Raw genomic sequence first — 24,763 nt, forward strand, 5'->3', positions numbered from 1 at the left:
AACGTGCGACTTCACGAACCTGTTCAAACCTGTTCAAACCAGATCCAACCTGTCAAAACTGCTATGAGGCAACCGGAAGTCAGTTTATTCAGAGCTACTCACCTGAACACCATATCATGTTCATGGATTTCCTTACCAATTTACATGACCGACTTCACAGAGTTGGTCGTATGGCCTAAACCAGTTCCAACCAGCTCCAACCAGTCATAACTAGTGCAAGGAAACGAGAAGCCAGCTACTAACCTGAACACCATGTCATGTCCGTCAATTTCCTTGCCCATCTTGGATCCGTTGAGGATGCCTCCGTTACCGACCACAGCACAGGATACACACTGTGGTCTGGACTTTTGTCTCGTAAAGTCAAAGATGGAGTCAGACTTAGGGAACAAGTTCAGGACATCAATGAGCTCTATTGAAGGAAAAAAAATTATTGTTAAAAACCAAAAAAAAATAGTATCATTTGGTCTATTATTTGCCTATTACCCTGTACCCTAGCCCTGGAACATAAGTGTTCTTCTTAAGACCTTTGGCTGCTGGACTTGGACCTGATCTTGCTTCCTACTGGAAGTCAGTTCACTACCATGGGACCCTTGCCGATTGCCCTGGGACCAATGCTGACTGCCCTGGGACCCTTGCCGACTGCCCTGGGACCCTTGCCGACTGCCCTGTGACACTTGCTGACTGCCCTGTGACACTTGCTGACTGCCCTGGGGCCTTTGCTGACTGTCCTGGGGCCAATGCTGACTGCCCTGGGACCCTTGCTGACTGCCCTGAGACCCTTGCCGACTGCCCTGGGACCAATGCCGACTGCCCTGGGACCCTTGCCGACTGCCCTGGGACCCTTGCCGACTGCCCTGTGACACTTGCCGACTGCCCTGTGACACTTGCTGACTGCCCTGGGGCCTTTGCTGACTGTCCTGGGACCAATGCTGACTGCCCTGGGACCCTTGCTGACTGCCCTGAGACCCTTGCTGACTGCCCTGTGACCCTTGCTGACTGCCCTGGGACACTTGCTGACTGCCCTGGGACCCTTGCTGACTGCCCTGGGACCCTTGCTGACTGCCCTGGGACCCTTGCCAACTGCCCTGGGACCCTTGCCGACTGCCCTGTGACCCTTGCTGACTGCCCTGGGACACTTGCTGACTGCCCTAGGACCCTTGCTGACTGCCCTGGGACCCTTGCTGACTGCCCTGGAACACTTGCTGACTTCCCTGGGACCCTTGCTAACTGCCCTGGGACCCTTGCTGACTTCCCTGGGACACTTGCTGACTGCCCTGTGACCCTTGCTGACTGCCCTGGGACACTTGCTGACTGTCCTGGGACCAATGCTGACTGCCCTGGGACCCTTGCTGACTGCCCTGAGACCCTTGCTGACTGCCCTGTGACCCTTGCTGACTGCCCTGGGACCCTTGCTGACTGCCCCAAGACCCTTGCTGACTGCCCTGAGACCCTTGCTGACTGCCCCGAGACCCTTGCTGACTGCCCCGAGACCCTTGCTGACTGCCCTGAGACCCTTGCTGACTGCCCTGGGACCCTTGCTGACTGCCCTGGGACCCTTGCCAACTGCCCTGGGACCCTTGCTGACTGCCCTGGGACCCTTGCTGACTGCCCTGGGACACTTGCTGACTGCCCTGTGACCCTTGCTGACTGCCCTGGGACCCTTGCTGACTCCCCTGGGACACTTGCTGACTGCCCTGGGACCCTTGCTGACTGCTCTGGGACCCTTGCTAACTGCCCTGGGACCCTTGCTGACTCCCCTGGGACACTTGCTGACTCCCCTGGGACCCTAGCTGACTGCACTGGGACCCTTGCCGACTGCTCTGGGACCCTTGCTGACTGCCCTAGGACCCTTGCCGACGGCCCTGGGATATGAGCTTACTGCCCCTGCCCTGGGACATAGGGGTTCTTCTTAAGACTTTTAGCTCATGGCCTGGGACCTGATCTTGCTTCCCACTGAAACACAATCTACTGCCCTGGGACCGTTGCCAATTGCCCTGGGACGCTTGCCGACTGCCTTGGGACTTGAGCCTACTGACTCTGCCCCGAGACGTGGGGGTTCTTCTTAAGACTTTTGGCTCATGGCCTTTGACCTGGTCTTGCCTCCTATGGGAACTCAGCCCACTGCCCAGGGACCTCAGCCCACTGCCCTGGGGCTCAAGGCTACTGCCCTGGGAACTCAGGCCACTGCCCTGAGGCCCAAGCCTATTGCCCTGGGAAATCAGCCCACTGCCCTGAGGCCAAAGCCTACTGCCTTAGGAACTCATCCCATTGCACTGAGGCCCAAGCCAACTGCCCTGGGAACTCAGGCTACTGCCCTGGGGCCCAAGCCTACTGCCCTGGGAACTCAGCCCATTGCCCCGGGGCTCAAGGCTAATGCCCTGTGAATTCAGCCCACTGATCTGAGGCCAAGGCCTGCTGCCCTGAGACCTCAGCCCACTGCCATGGGCATGATGGGGCCCAAGCCTACTGCCCTGGGACCCCAAGTGTCCTCGAAACTCAGCCCATTGCCCTCGAAACTTAGACCACTGCCCTGGGACCTCAGCCTAATGCCCTGGGAGCTCAGCCCACTGCCATGGGACCTCAGCGTAATGCTATGGGAGCTCAGCCAACTATCCTGGGAGCACAACCTACTGCCCTGGGAGCTCAGCCTACTACTCTGGGAGCTCAGTCTATTGCCCTGGGAGCTCAGACTACTACCCTGGGAGCTCAGCCTAATGCCCTGGGAGCTCAGACTTCTACCCTGGAAGCTCAGCCTACTGCCATGGGACCTCAGCGTAATGCCCTGGGAGCTCAGCCAACTACCCTGGGAGCTCAGCCTACTACCCTGGGAGCTCAGCCTACTGCTCTGGGAGCTCAGCATATTGCCCTGGGAGTTCAACCCACTACCATGAGACCTCAGCACAATGCCACGGGAGCACAACCTACTGCCCTGGGAGCTCAGCCTACTACTCTGGGAGCTCAGCCTATTGCCCTGGGAGCTCAGCCCACTGCCATGGGACCTCAGCGTAATGCCCTGGGAGCTAAGCCTACTACCCTGGGAGCTCAGCCTACTACCCTGGGAACTCAGCATACTGCCCTGGGAGCTCAGCCTACTACCCTGGGAGCTCAGCCTACTACCCTGGGAATTCAGCCTACTGCCCTGGGAACTCAGCATACTGCCCTGGGAGCTCAGCCTACTACCCTGGGAGCTCAGCCTTATGCCCTGGGAGCTCAGCCCACTGCCATGGGACCTCAGCGTAATGCCCTGGGAGCTCAGCCTACTACCCTGGGAGCTCAGTCTACAACCCTGGGAACTCAGCCTACTGCCCTGGGAACTCAGCATACTGCCCTGGGAGCTCAGCCTACTACCCTGGGAGCTCAGCCTAATGCCCTGGGAGCTCAGCCCACTGCCATGGGACCTCAGCGTAATGCCCTGGGGAGCTTAGCCTACTACCCTGGGAGCTCAGCCTACTACCCTGGGAATTCAGCCTACTGCCCTGGGAACTCAGCATACTGCCCTGGGAGCTCAGCCTACTACCCTGGGAGCTCAGCCTTATGCCCTGGGAGCTCAGCCCACTGCCATGGGACCTCAGCGTAATGCCCTGGGAGCTCAGCCTACTACCCTGGGAGCTCAGTCTACAACCCTGGGAACTCAGCCTACTGCCCTGGGAACTCAGCATACTGCCCTGGGAGCTCAGCCTACTACCCTGGGAGCTCAGCCTAATGCCCTGGGAGCTCAGCCCACTGCCATGGGACCTCAGCGTAATGCCCTGGGAGCTTAGCCTACTACCCTGGGAGCTCAGCCTACTACCCTGGGAACTCAGCCTACTGCCCTGGGAACTCAGCATACTGCCCTATGGGAGCTCAGCCCACTACATCCTGGGACCTCACCTTCATAGGTGAAATTCTGATGGTACTTGAATCCAAATGGCATCCAGTAGGTGACAAGTCGCTGGTATTCCTTCCTGCTGATATTGGTGCTGGTCAGCAACTGTTTAATCTCAGGGTGATACAGCTCCGATGTCCATGAAGTATTGGCACTTAGCCTTGTTTGGAGGGATGTCGGACATGTCTGGGATCAGAAGATGAGGAAATTTATCACATGTGAGAGTTAACCACAAGGAAATACATGCATCAAGAAATAAAGTCTACAGGTAATTTTAAAATCAAATCTAAATTTTTACATTAAAGTAAGGTTGCTACATTTGTTGTAAATTGTTTCAATAAAATGTGATATTTCTACCACCAGTATCCAGAAAATGGTATCGTCACTAAGGGTGTACATTTCCAGGTAGTATTGGAATCGGTACCCGATTAGAAAAAAAAACTGTTACAGAATCCCAACCCCAAAATACAAATCTCGGAAGTTGGTTTTCACATTGTTCATGAAGGTCCCCATGATAATACTACCACATCGGTGCATCACTAAAGAAAAATATAAACTTACAGTGAGCTCTTTAGCGTTACGGTGCAAATTACAAACGTGAATCTGTTTTGTTTTTCCATGTAGCCTGGTTTTCATTTTGAAAATTCCCCATCAATGACACTCAAAACCTTTCTTTTTCATTTTCTGAGAAGTTACAATGTAAGTTAATCACATGTAAAGTTAATTACGGTTGCTCGATTCTATAATCTGTAACCGGTTCCCAACATCAGCGGTTGGGTAATTGGGTACCCGGGGACAGTCCTAGTCATAACAGCGGCCCCATTCGCTAAAATAAATGTGGTCCATTACTGTACTATCGTACCGATGGTGAAAAGAAGTCATTCTGCCTGAAGCTGAATTCCGGGGTGGCGTTCTTAAACGTGACCAGATGGGTCTCCGAGAGTTTTCTAAGGTTGGTCTCCACGGCGCTGAGTGTTGTAGCCCTCTGCATGGCTTGTGTCGATATATTTGATGGTGCAGGCACACGCGACGTTACTTTTGGCAATTTTGGCAAATTGATGCCACCAGGATGCCTGGGGGAAAAAAAAAACAATCACACTTAAACAAAGGATCTGTGGGTATTAGACAAATTATGACAACTCATATGGTCCAGAACAAATAAATGTTTTGTTCTTGGGTAACAGTGCAAAAAAGGAAGGATCCTGGGGTAGTTTTTTTTTGGACAAGCGGACATAGGCCTACAGTGTACATGTTTGTAAAAAGCAAATCCATGCTTATTTTTTTAATTTTTTTTTTACGATTCCAAATATGCCAAATAAAAATACAATTTAAAACAAAATTATTGACTATGACATACCGGTGTCATATGAAAATCGGACTCGTGTGAAAATCGGACTCTTTTTCCCTTTTATTGGTTAAACCCTCTCACGTGACTGGTCCCTCTACTAATTATCTATGCATGAGCATGCGCAATACCACCAATGAGTCCGTATTTCATAAAGCCTAGATTCATGCTACACCGGTATAAAAACAAATTCAACAGCTGACCCTATGTACATCATAAAGGTTTGGGTCAGCATGGTCAGTGGGTCGGGTCGGTCAGGTTACCGGAAAAAAAAAAAAAACTTTTGGGACGTGATCATTTTAAAGAATTTGGTATAAAATTGGCACTTGTTGTCTCTGTTGAAAAAAGAATTTTGGCATAATGATGTTTTACAGAATTTGTGTTTTTGTCCACAATAGAGCTGCCTCTACTGACACACAAATGTGTGGAAGAAACTACTGTGAAGGAAATCAGGGCCCAATTTCTTGGCTCTGCTTACCGTTAACGAAAAATCCCTGCTTAGCAGACCATTAATCCGTGCATTAATACGGTTAGCATGGTTAGCGTATTTCACAGGTTAGTGAGGAATTGGGTGGCATGGGTGCATGGCTTGTGCGTAAAGCACTCGCCTCTCACCAAGGTGACCCCGGTTCGAATCCCGGCCGCGGGACACATGTGAGTAGAGTTGTGCGTTGGTTCTCTCCTGTGCCACGAGGGTATTTCTCCGGGCCCTCCGATTTTCCTCCCTCCGGAAAAATCAAACACTTTCGATCTCAGGCTGTGCTCCGTGGTCATATATGGGTCGATGTGGCCGGCAGCCATAGGCGCCTTTCTGTGCCAGCGGCCCGACCACGTTGTAGCCGCGTCCTTCGCAATTCACTTTCCCAGCTGCCAGTAAGGATGATTAGCCTCCCAAATTATATTATTATAATTTTGGCAAACGGGTTAGCACAGAATTTGTGTGCTAGAGCGGTTAATAGCACAAAATTTGTGGCCGTAAGCGTGGAATTCTGTGGTTAGCAGAGCCAAGAAATTGGGCCCAGGTTGGTATGTTGAAAGTAAATGAATATGTAATTAAATTTTGTTCAAAAACAACTGAAATAGTTCATGATTACAAAACTTTAAACCAGTGTGACATGTACTCCAAATTTCCAAAATACAAGTTGGGAATGGTTTGTTATGTTCTCAACTTTTTTCAGGATGGGGGAGTGATGCAAAAAAAAAAAAAAATATTTGACCAAACATATTGCTTTAATCTTTGTGTCTGTATCAAATTTCTTATTAAAGGGAAAATACAACATTTGCAAACATAAAAAAATACAACTACCAAATCATTTTGAAATACCTTGCTGGACTGTTAGTGAATGACAGTGTAAAGCATCCTGTAAAATCATGGCACCTGGTATACTGTCATTTTCAAGAAAAGTGGTATTTTTGTATCAATTTCCAACGCTGATCGGCCGATCAGCGTTGGAAAAAACTGGCTTTTTTTCAAATACTGGCCCCAATTGACCATCGCACTTGTTTGCAATCGATTACAAACCTATAAACGGGTATGAGCCAGCTAGACTGGTTCCCTGACCTTACAATTCCCCAATGTATGTAAACTGCTCTGTTTCTTCTTATATGGAGTCAGGGAACCAGACTACAGGAAAATGATCGTTTTTCTTGGTTTTTATAGCATTTTCGAACCCAAAACCTCAAAAAAGTCAGTGTAACTATATTTGCTATATATTTCCAACCCCCCAATTCCATCCATTTCTGAAAATTACAGCAAAAGCAAATGATGTATATTCCCTTTAAAGGGAATGTACAGCCTTTGCTCTTGCTGCAATTTTCAGAAATAAATAGATTAGGAGGATTAGCATGTTATAGAAAATATTGTTAAACTGACGTAACTCACGTTTTGGGCTTGTAGATGCTGGAAAAACCACGAAAACCTATCATATTCTTGTAGTCTGGTTCCCTGACCCCACTTAAGATGAAACGGAGCAATTAATACAATTTGGGGAATTGTAAGGTCAGAGAATAAGTCTAGCAAGCTTGAACCCCTTCACAGGTGTGTAATCAATTGCAAAGAAAAGTCAGAATAACTAAATATGAAAAAGTAGGAACAGTTTTTGAAAAAAGCCAGTTTTCTCCAACGCTGGTCGGCCGACCAGCGTTGGAAAAATACAGTTTTTCTTGAAAATGTCAGCCCACCAGGAACCACGATTTTAAAGGATGTTTTAGACTGTCATTCCCTAACAATTTAGTAAGGTATTTCGTGATAATTTGACCATTTTGTTTTTTGATGTTTGCAAATGTTGTATTTTCCCTTTAAATCACGGTGAATAACATCAAAATGCTCTGATACATTCAACTACTGGTAGAAGAGTTGAAAGAATCACTTTAATAAAGGCTCTTGCAATAAGTGATCCGTACGGTAGGCTATCTATACATTTCCATGTACCGCCGTAACAGCTTACAATGTACAACAATCATTGACAATGTGCACCGCACCAAAACCTTGGCTGTTATATGGTATCCCGTGAGCACCGTTGTATTTTGTGCCTCTTAAAGGGGAATATACAACATTTGCAAACATCGAAAAATAAAAATACCAAGTTTTTCAAAATACCTTACTAAGATGTTGGTAAATGACAGTCTAAAGCATCCTGTAAAATTATGGCACCTGGTGTGAAGTCATTTTCAAAAAAATTGTATTTTTGTATACATTTCCAACGGTGGTCGGCCGACCACCGTTGGAAAAACCTAACTATATTTTTCAACTACTGCTCCAAATCTACCTTTTTTTTCAGTCCAAAGTTTGTTTGCTATTGGTTACATGTTGATGAACGGGAGCAGGCAAGCTAGACTGGTTCCCTTACCTTACAATTTCCTGGCATCTATAAAATGTTCCATTTTATCTTTAGTGGAGTCAGGGAACTAGACTACTTGAACATTTTTGCTTTTCTTGGTTTACCAGCATTTCCGGACACAAAATTTCAAACATGTCAGTGTAACAATGTTTGATCTATTATACTAACCCCTTAAATAGTTCATTTCTGAAAATTACAGCAAAAGCCAATGATTGTATTCCCTTTAATGCACAAAAATATCTACACATTTTCAACCTGAACTATTATCAGACAACAAATCCATGACGTCATTCAATATGTAAACTACATGTACAATGTAATTATTTTGTAACTAATCATGGGCAGATTTCCTTGTTCGATGTCTCATTCAAGAGTAAATCACATGTAAATAACATCTTTTTTAGTTAAAAAAAAAAATAGCAATTTACCGTTGCGCCTGGGGAAAAAGCACAATCGATCCCGTCACTCTAATCTATGAAACATCTGGGCTTTTGGATTCCTGGAGGCTGGCTTTTGACAATGTTAAAAGTCAATAAACAGTCGCTACATTTATTGATTCGTGATTGTTGAAGTATAATTTAAACCACTACGTCCAATTTTACATACAAATGTACAGACTTTTTATTTCATATACCGGAAGTTGGCTTACACATAACACTAACAGATGTTGATTTTTAAGAGTCATTTCGTGTAAATACTTCATGTGTCTACGCTCAAGAAATCAATTTTGTTTCAAAACTTTGTGGGATGACATGACAATGAAAATGTTGACAAAACCAAGCTATGGGTGGTCAAACCCCACCCTCAACCCCAAGCAGTGTCTCTGGGAGGAAAGGGAGGCTGTGAAAAGGCAGTCTGTGTAATTTCTAAAGTGTTCACTTGCAAGTAGTGTATACATATTCTTTTGTTATGCAAATAACACCAGACAAGATCTGAATTCAGTGGCACAGGGGAGTGGGCGGGGCCTAGCAGAGGTTGGTCGGGGGATTTTATGACCTAGTAGGAACTAACCACAGCCACAAGGAAATTATTCTGAGTGCCCAATTGGCAAGTGATACTTTGCAGGGTTAAAAGTGATATGATAGTTACTTATTGTGACATTCCTTTGCATTTTGGCTGGATGACCTTTGAAATTAACACGAAAAACTAGCTCGGAAACAATCTTAACCAGTTCGCGTCGGATGACGTGCATACACGCACAGGTTTTGCGGTATTCAGAATGGATGAGGGACAAACTAGCTGTGACCGAGTCTGGAAATATCTGTCTGCGACCCGCTCGCAGCAAGCGAGGCTGGAAATATCAGGGTGTGCTACCCGCAGACGACAGCCTGAACCCGTCTGGCATCAAGTTTTGTGAAAAACAATCCCACGCCTGGGTCCGGTCAATGTCAAAATAATCCCGGCGCGAACTGGTTAGTTGACAATCCAATCTCATTGTCTGATGTATTTTCTTTCAATTTCTTATTCCCTGCCACCCTCCTTGTCTCTCTGTGTCTACCACCCTGTCTGCCTCTCTGATTGTCACCCTCAGTGGTGACAGGTTCGTTGTACAGATTCAACCTTGGGCTGAGGGGGCTTGTTGGGGGAGCGTTTGCAGGTGCTGTTGTGGGGTGAGTAGAAGAGATGTTTGACAGGATAAGTTCATATCCTTGCTAGCAATGCTCTTCAGTAGTAAAACCTTAGAAGTGAAACAAGCAGGGATGTGGTCAAGTCAATCTGAAGTCCCTGCAAGTCCCTCACAAGTCCTCCAGTCCCAATTCAACTCACAAGCTATTCAAATGAGCTTTGGCAAAGGCATTCCATTGTTATTGGTCATCCACTGTTTCTTGTGACTGGACATGTGAATGGACTTGCCTACATCCTTGGAAACAAGTTTTGTTTTTATGGTCAGTAAGTACTAGTTCGTCTTTTAGATTTTTGCAAAATGTGTCCATTAGGCCAAAAAAAAAAGTCTTCGGTTTCTGGTATGGAGCTTGCCCAAAAAGTGGTGCGGCGACGCGTTTGTTTTTTTTTTTACCTGATTTTTTTTGCTTCAAATGTCGGCTGATGACTGCAAATGGTGCTAGACTAAACTTAGTGCAAATATATGGGAGTCCAGAGAGGCCACATAAAGCTTACTCGCCAAGTCCTTTCATCCCACAAAGTCAATTACAAAATGTCTTCTTTCTTTTTTGCGGGGACACTTATGAAGTATTTACACGACACGACTCTTAATAAATCGTTGTCATAGAAAAGGAACTTCAAAAAGTACAGCTGGCTAGTTTGCTAGTTACAATGAATTATTGATTGTTTCTGAGGAGACTTAATACCTGAATCCAAAAGTACATATTTTTAAAAAAAATTAAAACACATGCTTTTCATGAAAATCAATGTGTGGCTTCTAAAAATACCTAACAAAAAAATTGCATATTGTGCACAATTGCACGCCAAACTACTGATCAAAACAACATGTACAGGTACATGTATGTAGTTGATAACAGATGGCAAATTTCACACCCAGAAACCCTAGAACGGCTAAGGCCAAAAAAAAAAAGTCTCCGGTTTCTGGTATGCGCGCGCGTCGCCGTAGCCATGCGCGTCGGCAAACTGAAAAAGGTTTTTTTCAATGAAAGATGATGTCTCAAAACCACCAAACTCACTGGTTTGACTGGAATCCTGCTGCTGCACAATTTGAACGTGTTTTTAGATGGGGTTATGATCGAGAATAAGCTTTATGTGGCCTCCCATATATTTGCACTAAGTTTAGTAGGGCACCATTTTGCAGTCATCCGCCAACATTTGAAGCAAAAAAAAAACAGGTAAAAAAAAATAAAAAGCCGCGTCGCCGCACCACTTTTTGGGCAAGCTCCATACCAGAAGCCGGAGACTTTTTTTTTTTGGCCTAAGGAAACAAGAACAGAATTTGGATATTGTACCCTTGACACGGTCAGGAAGATGAAAATATTGATTTAAGCTCACAGAAAAGATGAGAAAGTGGGAGAACAATGGCCAAAACATCTGCAAGTCAACCGAGAATAATCAGACAACTGTTGTCCATTCAAGCAGGTTTGTAGTAGAGCTACGTATCGGTACATGTACCGGTACCTGTTCATTCACTCTACAAGTGTGAAAGTACACAGAAACACCAGTACAATGACATGCATAGGGCCTCAATCTTTTCGGGACAATGAAGGGGAAAAAACACAAAAGACCTGATTTCCAAACTTTGAAGGCCAACCAAGCTTAAATTTAGGCTAGAGTATTCCTCAAAATGCTGAGAATATACACGCCGCCATTTCTGGTCTCTATCACAAACTATAATAATAAAATTAAATCATTCTTTGTTTTCAAACAGCTTTAACCCTAACCCTGCCAGACGCAGCACAGTGCATCAGGTGGAAAAGTTTGGTGCACTTTGATGGAAAATGCTACCAACACCAGTGCAGAAACCGGCCACTTCTGAGACACTGAGAGCTAAGTCCCATTGAACAATGCCACAGTTGTATCCTGCTGCGTGCGGTGACCACAGACTCTGAGGCAGTGTGGCCTTGAGACTTTTCCCCTGGTGGATCTTGCTACACTGGGCAGGCTTGTCACTTAGTCAAGTGCTGCATGTTGCTGCGTTTGGCAGGGTTCTAGCAAACATACCCTGGAGGGTTAGGGTTAAGGAAGCTATTTTGTATTCATGTGTGACACCTTATGTAAATGAACAAGAATATGCAGTTTCCAAACCAACTATCCGGTTTTCAATTAAAACCGACTACTGGAATTCAAACTGAATGTTAAAATATCCGGATTAATTCCCAGCACTATTAAACTCTGAATCAAAATCGTGATTCAACCTTTTTGAGGTAAATGATTCCCTGTAGTAGTTATAAAGACAAGGTACATGTAGATGGGATCACTTCTGAAAAATGGTTAAACTTACATTATAATGCATGTTCACTGGTGCCGTGTCGGTTTTCATTTTTCTTGTTATCCTACATGTACATAACAGTTGTAAATACTTCTGATTGTCTCGAACCGTGTGCTACATTTCAAAACAAATTTCTCGAGATAGACGTTCATGTTATTCAGAGAGATTATTTGATGATCTCTAATTAGCAACATCATCCACTGCCTCTTCACGGATGGAATTTTCTCCAATGTTAGTTTTCGCCGGGGAAGAACTGAAAACGAATTCGCATACATGGCATACCGAGCATCGCGAATCTTGGACTGAATTGGTATCGGAGCCTACTGTACTTACATAAATGTACACGCTAATTTTGGTCCATTTTACAAGTGCTGCATACATGTACATCTACACAGTACAGATTCAGAAATTGGTTTTTTGGAAGGTCAAATTGGGAACCAAATTCCAATGCGGACCCTCTCTTTAACTATTGGAAATCAAGATTGTCCCTCCAACAACGGAAGTGTACGTGACAATGAACATGTATGCCCTCGGCATGTACAACATGTACTTTCTGCTCCGTTGATTAGACTAACCACCCAGACTTACTTTCTTTCACTATTTTTAACGGTGAAATCTGCTGTATTTTCTGATATTGTCACCATCAGAAGTATCTTATGTCTTAACGTTTGTTTCTCTCATGAATGAGTAGCCCATTTGAGGTTAAAAAGCTAGTCTTAGAAAAGTGATGGCAATTTTGAGGGAAAACAGCATCTGCCGTGTTGGAAAAAAAAAAAGCAGTGGATGTTTTGAAGAAAAAAAGACCATCGCCATCTTGGATCATCATTGGCCCCCCCCCCAAAAAAACAGCCTGTATCCTTCTTGTTTCAAAAAGTTCCCACGAGAAACAAGTCTTTATCTCTTTTTTATTGGGCCTAAAGTCGAAGGTCCCAATGACGACCTGAATTTTACAGACCTACAAGTACGATACCAACCTTATCAGTCACAGGAAGTATTTTCTTCGATAATGGGCGGAAACGATGATAACATGTAATTTGTGATTGAGTGCCTGTGTACAAGCGTGGGACAGTCATGTGTTACCGATAAAAATGCCTTGAGTTATGCTCACTGTCCTGTTTTATTGATGTTTGCTCTCTAGCCAAAACTGAGAAAGAAGAACCCAAAACAGTCCAGCACCCGATTTCATCAAACTCTTTGTAACTTACGATGCATCGCAGCGCTGCGACGCGTCGTATCTCTACGACGCGTCGCAGCTGCGACGCGTCCTGCGATCCATTTCACTAAATACGTCATAAGTGCGACGTGTCGTAGGTGTATTTATAGCACAACTCGGTGACTGTTTTATGTCTTTAGTCAGCGTACAGTAAATAGTCGTCTGATATTCAACAAAGAGTCGTCAGATCTCAGCTCGAAATTTGTTAAAACGTAAAACAAAATGGCGGCCGTGCGATGCAATTTTGAAGGAAAACAAGCTCTCATTGGACTGTATAGCTACTTTGAAATTTCAACTCTAATATTCCAGTCTAATTCATAATTATTCAATGAATTTTCTATTTACAACTTTACACACATTGCCTCGGTATTATAATCTCGTTAATGTAATGTTTGTGGCATAAAACTGGCTTAGAAATGACTCTTCTTATTTTGTGACGACCACTAGACACGTCGTAACTTGCGACGTGTTTTAAGCCGTTGTCAAGGAACTTACGACGCGTTCAACACATCGCAACTTTAGTGAAATGGAAGATACGACGCGTCGCGAGTTGCGACGTGTTACACGTCGTAACTTGAGTTGCGACGCGTCGCAGCGCTTCGTGAAATCGGGTGCAGACTTTTGTACAGAAACAAAATGTGTGCTAACACTACCGCTGGACGAGTAACCCGATTATTCGAGTACTCACGAGTAGTTTATGCTACTCGTTGCTCTACTTGTGGTTTTTCATCTACTCGAGTACTCGTCCTGGCGCGAGTAGAAGCAGGTACTCACGAGTAGCAATTTAGGGTTTAGGGTTCACGGCTGAATACGTCCCCAGCAAAAAGGGAATCACTCCCTCCACCTCTCTCTCCCTCGGATTCCATTCGTCAGCCAAAAAATTCAAATAAATGACTTAAACACTGAAAACGTCGCACAGTAAGGATCTCAGTGCTGAAAGGTGTGGTGTGACTTGCAAGCTATTTGCGTGTAGTCACACGTACCTCCCATCATATAAACGTATTTTTTTACTTTCATGGGAATCTGGTTTACTCGTGAATACTCGACTACTCACGAGTAATTTTTTAGAGAAAAATCCACTACTCGCCCAGGCCTAGTTACATGTAACAGAAAGCACAAAGCATAAATGTACATGCACTCATAAACTTTGTTTTTTTTTGGGGGGGGGGGGGGAGAGAACAAATCAGCCTGAAACGGCATCCTTACTTAGCTGCTTAGTGGACAAGGGCTACATGTACGAGCTAAATGATGCTTACCCACGTGAATCACTGCTATCACTGGTACTCGTGGCAGAATGCTGTCTGAGATGAAGGAAGGCTAGCAGGACTGTCGCAAGAACAAAGATGACGGCAGTGTTCCGTACAATCTTGCCCACGTGTACCCTCATGGCTCTGAGTCTAAAGGAACTAATCCAAATCAAAGAAAAAAAGAAAAGTATATTTCCTGTAAATTTCTGTATTCAGAGTAGAGTTTCAAACCATCAAGCATGTCTGTAAGATTGCTGACTTTATCATGACAGCTCCATATTGAACCATTATGTCTTGAAAAGCTGGGATGCTTGAGTGAAATTGTAAACTTGTTAAGAGATTCTTGTACTCATGCATATCAAAGTGGTACAAAAAAATCCCTGCCTTAGGCCAAAAAAAAAAATACTCGGTCTCTGGTCAGCGCGCGCGTCGATTTTAATCATGCGCGTCAACCTTTTTTTCTTCTTCAAATTAACACGGAAGCTACAACAGCGCCCTCTATTGCCGCGCCTCCTCAAATTTTTGTACCAAAAAGCACCAAGGAATGGGGAAATTGCACCAAGGCAAATGATAAAGGGCACCAAGGCAAATTATGGAGGACACCAATGTATAATGAGGACACAAAAAAGCAAAATAGTATCCACCTTGTCTGTACAATACAAGCTTGAAAAAAAAAAAGCCACCCCCCCCAAAAAAAACCGCGTCGCCGCATCAATTCCGGAACTTCGGTCTGACCAGAGACCGACTATTTTTTTTTTTTGGCCTTAGTTGGCTGCCGTAGTACTTACCGGTACTTACATGTACGTGCCAAAGGTCAATATGCTGGCATTAATCTTGACGTGTCGCACAGGTTCAACATGGCATTATGATGTATTCAATGATCCAAAAGCTGGACAGCTTTTTTCTGAATGTTGACCAAAATTCGGCAAAGTACACTACAGGTACATGTATTACAGTTAGCAAATTATGTGTTAAATTTAATGAGAGATTCTATCGTAGTCTTGCATTATTCATCAGTATACATGTAGTCATGTACATAACAATTTACCCATTCCTATTGGTCATCAATATATACATGTAGTCATGTACATAACAATTTACCCATTCCTATTGGTCGAGAGCCCGTCACACATTTGTCACATACATTGTATGGCAGCTGGCTTTACATGGTTCAAAACACAGGCTGGTCGTAAACACTTTTCCAGTGTCACACAAAATTGGACTCCCACGTATTAAAGTGAAAATACAACATTTGCAAACATCGAAGAAAAAAACTACCAAGTTTTTACGAAATACCTTACTAGGATGTTGGTAAATGACAGTCTTAAGCATCCTGTAAAATTATGGCACCTTGTGTGAAGTCATTTTCAAGAAAGTGGTATTTTTGTATACATTTCCAATGGTGGTCGGCCGACCACCGTTGGAAAAACCTAACTATTTTTCAACTACTGCTCCTACTTTACAATTTGTTCAGTCCAAATGTTGTTTGCTATTGGTTACATGTTTATGAACGGGTGCAGGCCAGCTAGACTGGTTCCCTTACCTTACAATTTTCCGACATCTATAAATTGATTCATTTTATCTTTAGTGGAGTCAGGGAACCAGACTACTTAAACATTTTTGTTTTTCTTGATTTTTCCAGCATTTTCGAACACAAACCTTCAAACATGTCAGTTAAACAATATTTGATCTATTATACTAACCCCTCAAATAGTTCATTTCTGAAAATTACAGCAAAAGCCAATGATGTACATTCCCTTTAAATTAACAGTAGGCCTATACGGACTCCAACCTGTCTTTAACATATATGTTTAAAACCGACCAAGCAAACATTTATTCCCTTAATATTAAACTTCTAACTTGGGCAAAACAATGCTCCCTTCTAATGCAAACTTATGAAGCTCATGAAAAATATTTTTGGTGACTTGACTCGACTCCACTTCCTAAGGGCAAATGACTCAACTCGACTCGAGTCACTGCGAGCAAGTGACTCGACTCGACTCAAGTCCCTCATCAAAATGACTCGACTCGACTCGACTCGAGGAAGGCTAACAAGACTCAAGTCCCAAAAATAAAAGCAAAACTTTGCGATAAATATTTGCAATGACTGCCAGTGCCGGTTTTTGTTCACGTCACGTTAGAATGTTCGTGAATAAGTGTTCAAATATTTGTGACTCGAATTGACTCGAGCTAAATACTTGACTCCACTCGACTACACACTGTGACGCAACTCGACTCAACCTTCTTTACCTAATGACTCGCTTCAATTTGAGTCACTTCTTTAAAATGACTCGACTCGACTCGAGTCACAAAAATCAGTGACTTGTTACAACTCTGATCATTCGCAAGATAAGTAATGCAATATGTAGGAAGTCATTCACAAGATGTACGGTAGTAGGATCCTTCACATGAAAGGAAATCATTGCATAATTTAGGACTGGTATCATTTTTCACACGTTTTGATTACAAGCTGTCATATTCCTAGCCCCATAAATGTGGCCTATTTACTGGACTGCCTCCGTAAACATAGGCCACACATCCACATGTGCAAAAACGTGTCGCACTTTGCCAAATTTTGATTTTCACATTTAGGCTTAGTTTGTAGGATTTTTTTGCTTTAGAAGCATACGTGTACTCACCCTCTTTATCGGCTAGTCAGAAAGTGCTGCCTTTTTCAGATGTCTAATTTTTGTGAAATTTCATGTTGAAATTTGATACGCAAACGTGTAAAAATGAATCTGGAAATTTCACGAAAAATATACATCTGAAAAAGGCAGCACTTTCTGATTAGCCTATAAAGAGGGTGAGTATGCCTCTAAAGCAAATAAAACCTACAAACTAAGCCTACCGGTAAATGTGAAAATCAAAATTTGGCAAAGTGCGACACGTTTTTGTACATGTGGATGTGTGGCCTATGTTTACGGAGGCAGTCCAGTAAATAGGCCACATTTATGGGGCTATCATATTCCTGATACATTGTGGGTGAACATGAAAGTTGAGAATGGCTTACCTTTCCTGTGTATCTCAAATTCTCAATCCCAAATCATAATAAGCATTTTGCCTCAACCACATGTAAGACTGGGGCGCTATTCTTTAAGCACTTACAATGTATCATATCCGGCAAAAACTGGCATGCAAATGAATCTACATGTACCTTCACCCGGCACCTATAGTGCACGGACCCACCCTCGCATAGCCCTATAGCACATTCACTACAATTTGCATTACTTGTTATTTTCATGACCTTCGTTTCATTGTTGTGGTTCCTATTCATCATTCTTGTTGCACTTAGCAGCCAATTCATTGCATACAGTATTTTACCTGACAGGCAGTTTTGAGTTGGACTATTCATGCAACAAAAGATAATAAATTATCTCTTTCAAGTGATGACAATGCAGCACAAACCAATGCAGAGACAACTGCAGTTGTGACAATGACAGCCCCAACGGTGTCACACAAATGTCATGGACACGTAATTTTAAGCTAGATCAGAAACATCTAAGAAGCTGCGGGTCAACAAATTCTTGCTCATGCATGAGTCACGTGATTTTAGCCAGGTTTTTGACCCCAGTGACCCCATGATGACCTTTGACCCAAGTTTGGTCATGTGACATGTTGGGGCTGGGCTACTGATACTTTTGACCAGGTTTGGTTGAAATCAGTCAAAATACACGTATACATGTAGGAGCAATAGACAATGTCAACGTTTCTCACTAACTCACAAACTGACTAACAGAGAGACAGATGATTTGATGATGAGGCACAGAAATATTTTTTCAACATAAATACCGGTATCTAACTCAGTTGTCAAGCAAACAATGGGAACAGTATGAAATTAAAACGTTTTTCAGTTTTAAGCATTGACATGTACACAGTATGGTACATGTATGAATTTGAACAAATACATTCTCAGGGATTTCAAAACACATTAAAATTTACATGTTATTTGCAGTTTGACGTCACAGTTAACCCTAAAAGAGCCGGGGGGTGGAATCCGCCCCCCCCCCCCTTCAACTTTTTCTGCGATACCCTTGCAAAATATTTCCGGACTTTATAGCCAGGAGTCTTGCGAATGTTTCGATACCTAAAACATAAAATTCCTACAATGGGTTACCCACGCAGCGAAAAATCTTTCAGCGCTGTCCGCTGTAATTTACTGAATTTCCCCATATAATAGGCCTATGTAGTGTACACGAAGCAGAATTAACATTGGTGCATATGAATAATTAATTAGCCATAACTCCAAAACCCTTTTATCTATATATCTTTGGTATGTTCATATGAAGTTGCTCTATGCATGCACCGAGTTTTATAATTTGTTGTAACTCGATGGCCGAGATCTGAGGGGAGGGGGGGGGGTGGCGGAATCCCCATTTTCGGGCAATTTTCATTATTTTGATTTATAATTATGATTTCTATCGAGTTATATATTGTCTGCGAACTCCACACTTGTTGGAGAATGAAGCAACACTATCCAGCTCTCTATCCATGTAAAATACTAAGCACTGACAAATAATTTCACCTTTATTCGCATACAAGGTCGTCGCTGAAAATCCAGCAACAAAATAATGAAAAAACATAAACCTTGGAACAACCGTGCGCCGTGCACGGTTGTGCCAAGGCGCCTGACCAGCACCAACTATTTGCATACACATAGCCCAGCCGCGTAAGGTTGCTGTTCGCACTTTGTAAAGAACGTGTGAGTGTATTAGCGCACAGCTACTGTTTATATTAGCGGCTGACCATGGATCATCGGACTCTATCGTCGAACGCCTTGACCAAGGCTATGAAACATGCTGAACCCAACAACTGTTTTTTGAGTGATTCTGATACACAACTGAAGTTCTTTCTTTTGTTTTTGTTTGAGTGGTTTTCCACGCCAATGCGGCACATTCGGCCAAGAAGAAAAATGACAAGGTTGAAGCAGGAATACTTACAACATGATACTCAACTGTCTTTCTCCGACGACAAACTTAGACAACAAAAAACTATGCAAGTCTGGCGCCTTTGTTTAATTCATGTGGCGCAGCTGTATTAATTACCAACCATGACAAAAAAATAGTCCAATTTGGGACATAACTGCTGCACGCAGCGGCCAAGTAACAGATGCAGCTGGCTTCAGATGAATACCGGTGTATTAAATGCATGAGCCTTGCACAATGGGAAATTATTTCAACAAAAAGGTCCAATGTACATAATCTGTATTGATATTAGCTTCAATTTGCAAATAGCACTAGTGTGCTGGAGTTCGGTCTGAACAGGTGCAAGCATAAGCGAACGTGGAGTCAAGTGTACTTTGCACTTTGAAGAGATTGTTTACCAATAATGATGATAATAAAGTGGCGCAAATGACTCTGGGCATGTAGATGGCGCTATGTGACAACCGGCCAGGGCCATATGCAGGACATATGTGGGCACTGAAAGGGTTACACGTCAAATGCTCAGTTATGGTGCAAAGTACATGTACGTAAGACTATTTTTCAACGAAATTAGTGGTGGGAGATGTTGGCCATTTCAAAATCCGGTCATTCTAATGTCGGCTTAAACCCGCCTAGGCCCTTTTTGCTTAGAACCATCCTCAACCCTCCAAAATCCTCCAAAGTTTTGCAACTCCGCCTACATTTTTCAAAATTGTCAGACAGTCCTGCCTCAAAATGCATTCATCGTCAATCCTCCAAAATCCTCCTCATCCCAACATTTTGCACTCCTGTTTAAATGAAGGATAACCAACGCCAAATCCTTCAAAATCATCAGACAGTCCTGCCTCGATATGCATTAATCCTCAATCCTCCAAAATCCTCTTGTGCTTCAATCACCATTCATCCTCAATCCTCCAGAATCCTCATTTGATTCAATCACCATTCATCCTCAATCCTCCAAAATCCTCATGTGCTTCAATCACCATTCATCCTCAATCCTCCAAGATCCTCATGTGCTTCAATCACCATTCATCCTCAATCCTCCAGAATCCTCATGTGCTTCAATCACCATTCATCCTCAATCCTCCAGAATCCTCATGTGCTTCAATCACCATTCATCCTCAATCCTCCAGAATCCTCATTTGATTCAATCACCATTCATCCTCAATCCTCCAGAATCCTCATGTGCTTCAATCACCATTCATCCTCAATCCTCCAGAATCCTCATGTGCTTCAATCACCATTCATCCTCAATCCTCCAGAATCCTCATGTGCTTCAATCACCATTCATCCTCAATCCTCCAGAATCCTCATTTGATTCGATCACCATTCATCCTCAATCCTCTAGAATCCTCCAAAACTGCCAGGAGAATTTTGGAGGAGTAAGAGGGTTAGGGTGACTCGACCCGACCCGAAAATTGCAAACGCAAAACCGAAACCGACCCGACCCGACTGAAATGATGGACAAACCGACCCGACCCGACCCGAAGTCGGTTTTTGGTCAGTTTCTGTTTCGGGTCGCTCTCGGTTTCGGTTGCGGGTCGGGTTTGAACAACATTACGGTACTTCACACTTACTGGTGCTATTACCCCTGTTTGTCAGGCCATGATTTCAGTTTTCTGCAGCAGTTTAAGATCATGGGCTGACAGATCAGTCCTCTGACAGGCCTTGCAGGTAGTCAATGGCTATATGAATGGATTGAGGGAGGTAGTACAGGTAAAGTATCTTGCAAAAGTGGCATGCTTCGTAGCCTTAGGCCATTCCCTTTCAGTGCCGGAACCAAAGTGGACTGAGAGTCGGACACCACTGCGCTAGTTTAAGAACTGCCATATTGCCATTTGTTGTTTCTGAAATTTGTTGCTGCATCATAGTTTTCAGCTCAGCAGGAAACCCTAACTCCCTAGGCCTTTTTGCTAGGAAGTAGCCTCAATCCTGCAAAATCCTCCAACTGGCCTCATGGAAAAATAGCATACATGTACATGTAACCTCAATCCTGCAAATTCCTCGGCTATTTCTTGAATATGGTCCATGGAGAGGTGACCACTGCCTGAATCTGCTATGACAATAGGCTGAGGCTGAGGCAGAGGCAGTGACATCCTGGAGCAGTGCGGAGGATGTCAAGTATAATCAAGGACTAAATTTATGCACGGCTGAGCATAAACAACACAAGGTCGGGCCCAAGACCTTGACACAGTGCGTACTCCGAAATCAGCAACGCACTTTTGCCATGTAACCTCAATCCTGCATATTCCCCCAATTTGCAAAAAGGATTTTGGAGGATTCAGGGCGGTTAGGGCTTAATTAGTCAAGACATTTCTAAATGTAGGCCTACATGTACCGGTATATGCCAATCAAGTCTACGTGACTAACAGCAGAAATGATCCAGTATGCGTGTGATCTTTTCGATGTTGGAGTTTCTAAGATGAAAAAATAGACTCTGAGCAGGGCGGTTTCTACCACTATATAATTAAGAGGGTGATTGTGCTTCTACCATGTTTAAATAAACTACAAACAAAGTCTAGACAAAGTTCTACATTTTCGGGTAAATGTTCCAAGCAAAGGGTGACCCTATATTTACGGAAGTAGATATATATAGTCCAGTAAATTGGCCACATTTATGGGGCTAAACTCTCTCTAGACTTTCACCTTTGTACACAACTAAAGAAATGGCGCCCACTTAAACAGCCTCAAGATGTACTTCAACTTTCAAACATTTTTGCAATGACTGACCAGGCTCCACTGAGACAATCAGAATATGATGCATGATGAAAAAAAGGTGGCGTCAGGATGCATTCCATTTCCAAAACAACATTCGTTCCATACACATCGTCAAATGCAAATGGTTCCACATTCAACCATGGAGGAATAAGAACACATTATTCCTCCATGATTCAACATGATAAATAAATTTAACATGATAAATATACTAGGCCTAGACCCGTGAACGTGGCGTTGTATACAACAAGCCACGTTCACAGGTCTAAGTTAGGCCTAGCGTTAATTAAGTGGAAAGATTCCCATATCTGGCCATCACTTGGCCAGTCTCAAACCCTAGTTTGAGACTGGTCTGAAAATTTAGTGCTTTCTCAGTAAATACTTCAATATTTTCCCTGAAAAAAATTGAATTTTTAGGACAAATTATCACTTTCTCTGATGGCTGATATATAGTGGTGATACTGGCCTACCGTCACTGATATTGATAAGTGAAAGTGATAGTCCAGTCATAGCTCCATGGTCGGCAACATTTATGGGGCTATGGGAACAATTACTAGATTAGTGATGGCCAGATAATGAGATATAGATATGGGAATCTTTCCAATAAAAAGATTTATGAATTTCAAACCTGGTCTTCACAAATCCATCACTTTAATATCAGCAATTCACACCAAAAACAATTGTTACATCATGTTTCTCAGCAAGTGCATTCTCTCTCTTAACGGGGCCCGGGGGAAAAATGCATCACCAGGCTAGGCGCGCCGGTCCGCGATCCATATCCGCCGCACGTCGACCTCGTCGTACCCGTACCCGGTACCGTACGTGGCGCCCGCACTTTCTTGACGATTGGGGGCGCTCTGCTTTCTGAAGGCTCAGTTACTCGATCCACGGATATCCTGGTCCCTGATCCGATCCACCGGCCACGGCCCGGATCATACACCTTCTATCTTAAGTTCCTGATGATAAAATTTAGTCTTCTTTTACAGGCAGTGAAGGCCCACGAATGCTTGTAAACCTTTGACTTGGTTTACCTAGGCTATTCTTCACCTTTCTTTCACTTCAAAAAATGTGCGAACTTATTTCATAGGGAGTTTAGTCCCATTACCATCTTTAAACCAACTTTGCTTTTCAAGAGTAACTGCGTCAGGTACTTTTGGGATCATGAGCTGCAAACGATATACTCCACACCCCTCCTCTAAGGTTTCCCAGGCCAACGAAAGTGCCCCTCTCGATCGGCGGTTATAATGTGCCCCCTCTAGATGAAAATAAAAACGCCCCCAAACTCACACGTGTGAAAGCACATAATTATGATCGCACCACAAATAAAATTGTTTCCTCTTTTGTAAAACAAAACTGCGGCCCCTCAAAAACACAAATACCCCTCTCGCATTTAGAAGATTGTGCACCTTCTCGAGATGGAAAACTACCCCTCGAAAGCACAAATAACCCTCTAGCAATAATAAAATTGTGCCCTCTCGAGAAGCACAATTAGTGCTCCGCTCGCAACATTATTGTGCCCCCCCCCCCTCTCAGGGAAACATGGAAAACTGGACCCCAAAAATAATAGTGCTCTTCACGCGAATAAAAATGTTCGCTGAACTGGCCACCGATTTAAGCAACAGTGCCCCTCGCCTCTCGCGATAAAAAAAGGTCTCTCCACATAGGTAATACTGAGAAACACAAAGAGCAAGATGGACAGCGAAATCATAATTTGTTTCTCGTCGTGGGTTTGTAGCGAAATGAACGGGACCATAGTCTTTCCCTTCACTTTCACACCGACGGAAGGTGCCCCTTTTCTGAGCAAGTGCTCTTTTTGGTGTCCCCCCCCAGTTTGAAAAGCGTTCCACCGCCCCTGTTTACAGTTCTGCGAGCCTATTTATAGCTCGAGTTCAAGCCCAACTCCAAAATGAGTTGCTAAAGTTAATACTACAGCACGTGCATGCACGACACCAGTGGTATTCATAGCACATTTTTTATAAATGAAAACAACATAAATCATTGTTGACATTATTATGTTCACATGAATACAACCCCGACGTCTGGTGCTGTTATTTTGACATTTGCAGCTGGCAACAGTCTTAGCAAATCTCAGTGGGGGCAAAAGGAGCACACAATCATTTCTAGGAACACGCGTTATAACCGTAAGAGAAGCCGTTGTTTTCGGCCATCTTACAGCCGGGCTCCCGGGGTGGATTCAGAAATATAACCAACTATATTTATGAAATTGCGAAAGATAAGTAGAAGTTTGTGAGCTTTGTAAATACGCGAAGTTTGAGGTCAGTAAAACAAGGAGTTTTTATATGCAATCATGATGTAAACCAGTGTACGTTGTAGGACTCGAGTCCAAGACTCGGACTCGAGTCACGTTTTTCGTGACTCGAACTCGACTCGAGTCACATTGAAAAATGACTCGGACTCGGACTCAGACTCGACCATGCAAGCTTGGTGACTCGTGACTCGAGTCACGTATTTTCATCAAGAGAAAAAACCCATAAGGTTACGTATTTGTGCGACGAACGTAGCATTCTTTTTTACTCGAGTAGTTCACGGCGCCGCGGTAAAGGGGCCCCGCACGCTGCAGGCCCAGCGCCTGCACGACGAATAGGGCCTGGTGTCTCACACACAAGGTAAACTATATAATTTGGGACCGACTGGATGATTGAAAAATAATTTTAAAATAAATTTGATTAGTTTGGTGAATAACTAAGAACAAGTGACTTGTGA

The 24,763-nt window shown here is 43.7% G+C and overlaps 1 protein-coding gene across 4 annotated transcripts in view; it reads right to left on the reverse strand.

Moving 5' to 3' along the window:
- Positions 1–22,850, reverse strand: part of LOC119722991 (alpha-N-acetylgalactosaminide alpha-2,6-sialyltransferase 2-like) — a 31,096-nt gene extending 8,246 nt beyond the window's left edge. The window contains exons 1-5 of one of the 4 annotated variants that reach the window (XM_038193437.1): positions 22,668–22,850; positions 14,415–14,564; positions 4,728–4,938; positions 3,871–4,051; positions 244–409 (exon numbers count right to left, since the gene is read on the reverse strand). In XM_038193437.1, coding sequence (XP_038049365.1) covers positions 244–409; positions 3,871–4,051; positions 4,728–4,938; positions 14,415–14,545 — 689 coding nt within the window. In that variant the 5' untranslated portion in view covers positions 14,546–14,564; positions 22,668–22,850. Of the gene's footprint in view, positions 1–243; positions 410–3,870; positions 4,052–4,727; positions 4,939–14,414; positions 14,565–17,415; positions 17,548–19,342; positions 19,539–20,901; positions 21,001–22,667 lie in introns of those variants that run through there. The other 3 variants (XM_038193438.1, XM_038193435.1, XM_038193439.1) reach the window with 3 other exon arrangements.
- Positions 22,851–24,763: the final 1,913 nt, after the last annotated feature.

Source organism: Patiria miniata, unplaced genomic scaffold (genome assembly GCF_015706575.1).
Source record: "Patiria miniata isolate m_02_andy unplaced genomic scaffold, ASM1570657v1 HiC_scaffold_16, whole genome shotgun sequence".
In the NCBI taxonomy this organism is placed as follows: Eukaryota; Metazoa; Echinodermata; class Asteroidea; order Valvatida; family Asterinidae; genus Patiria; species Patiria miniata.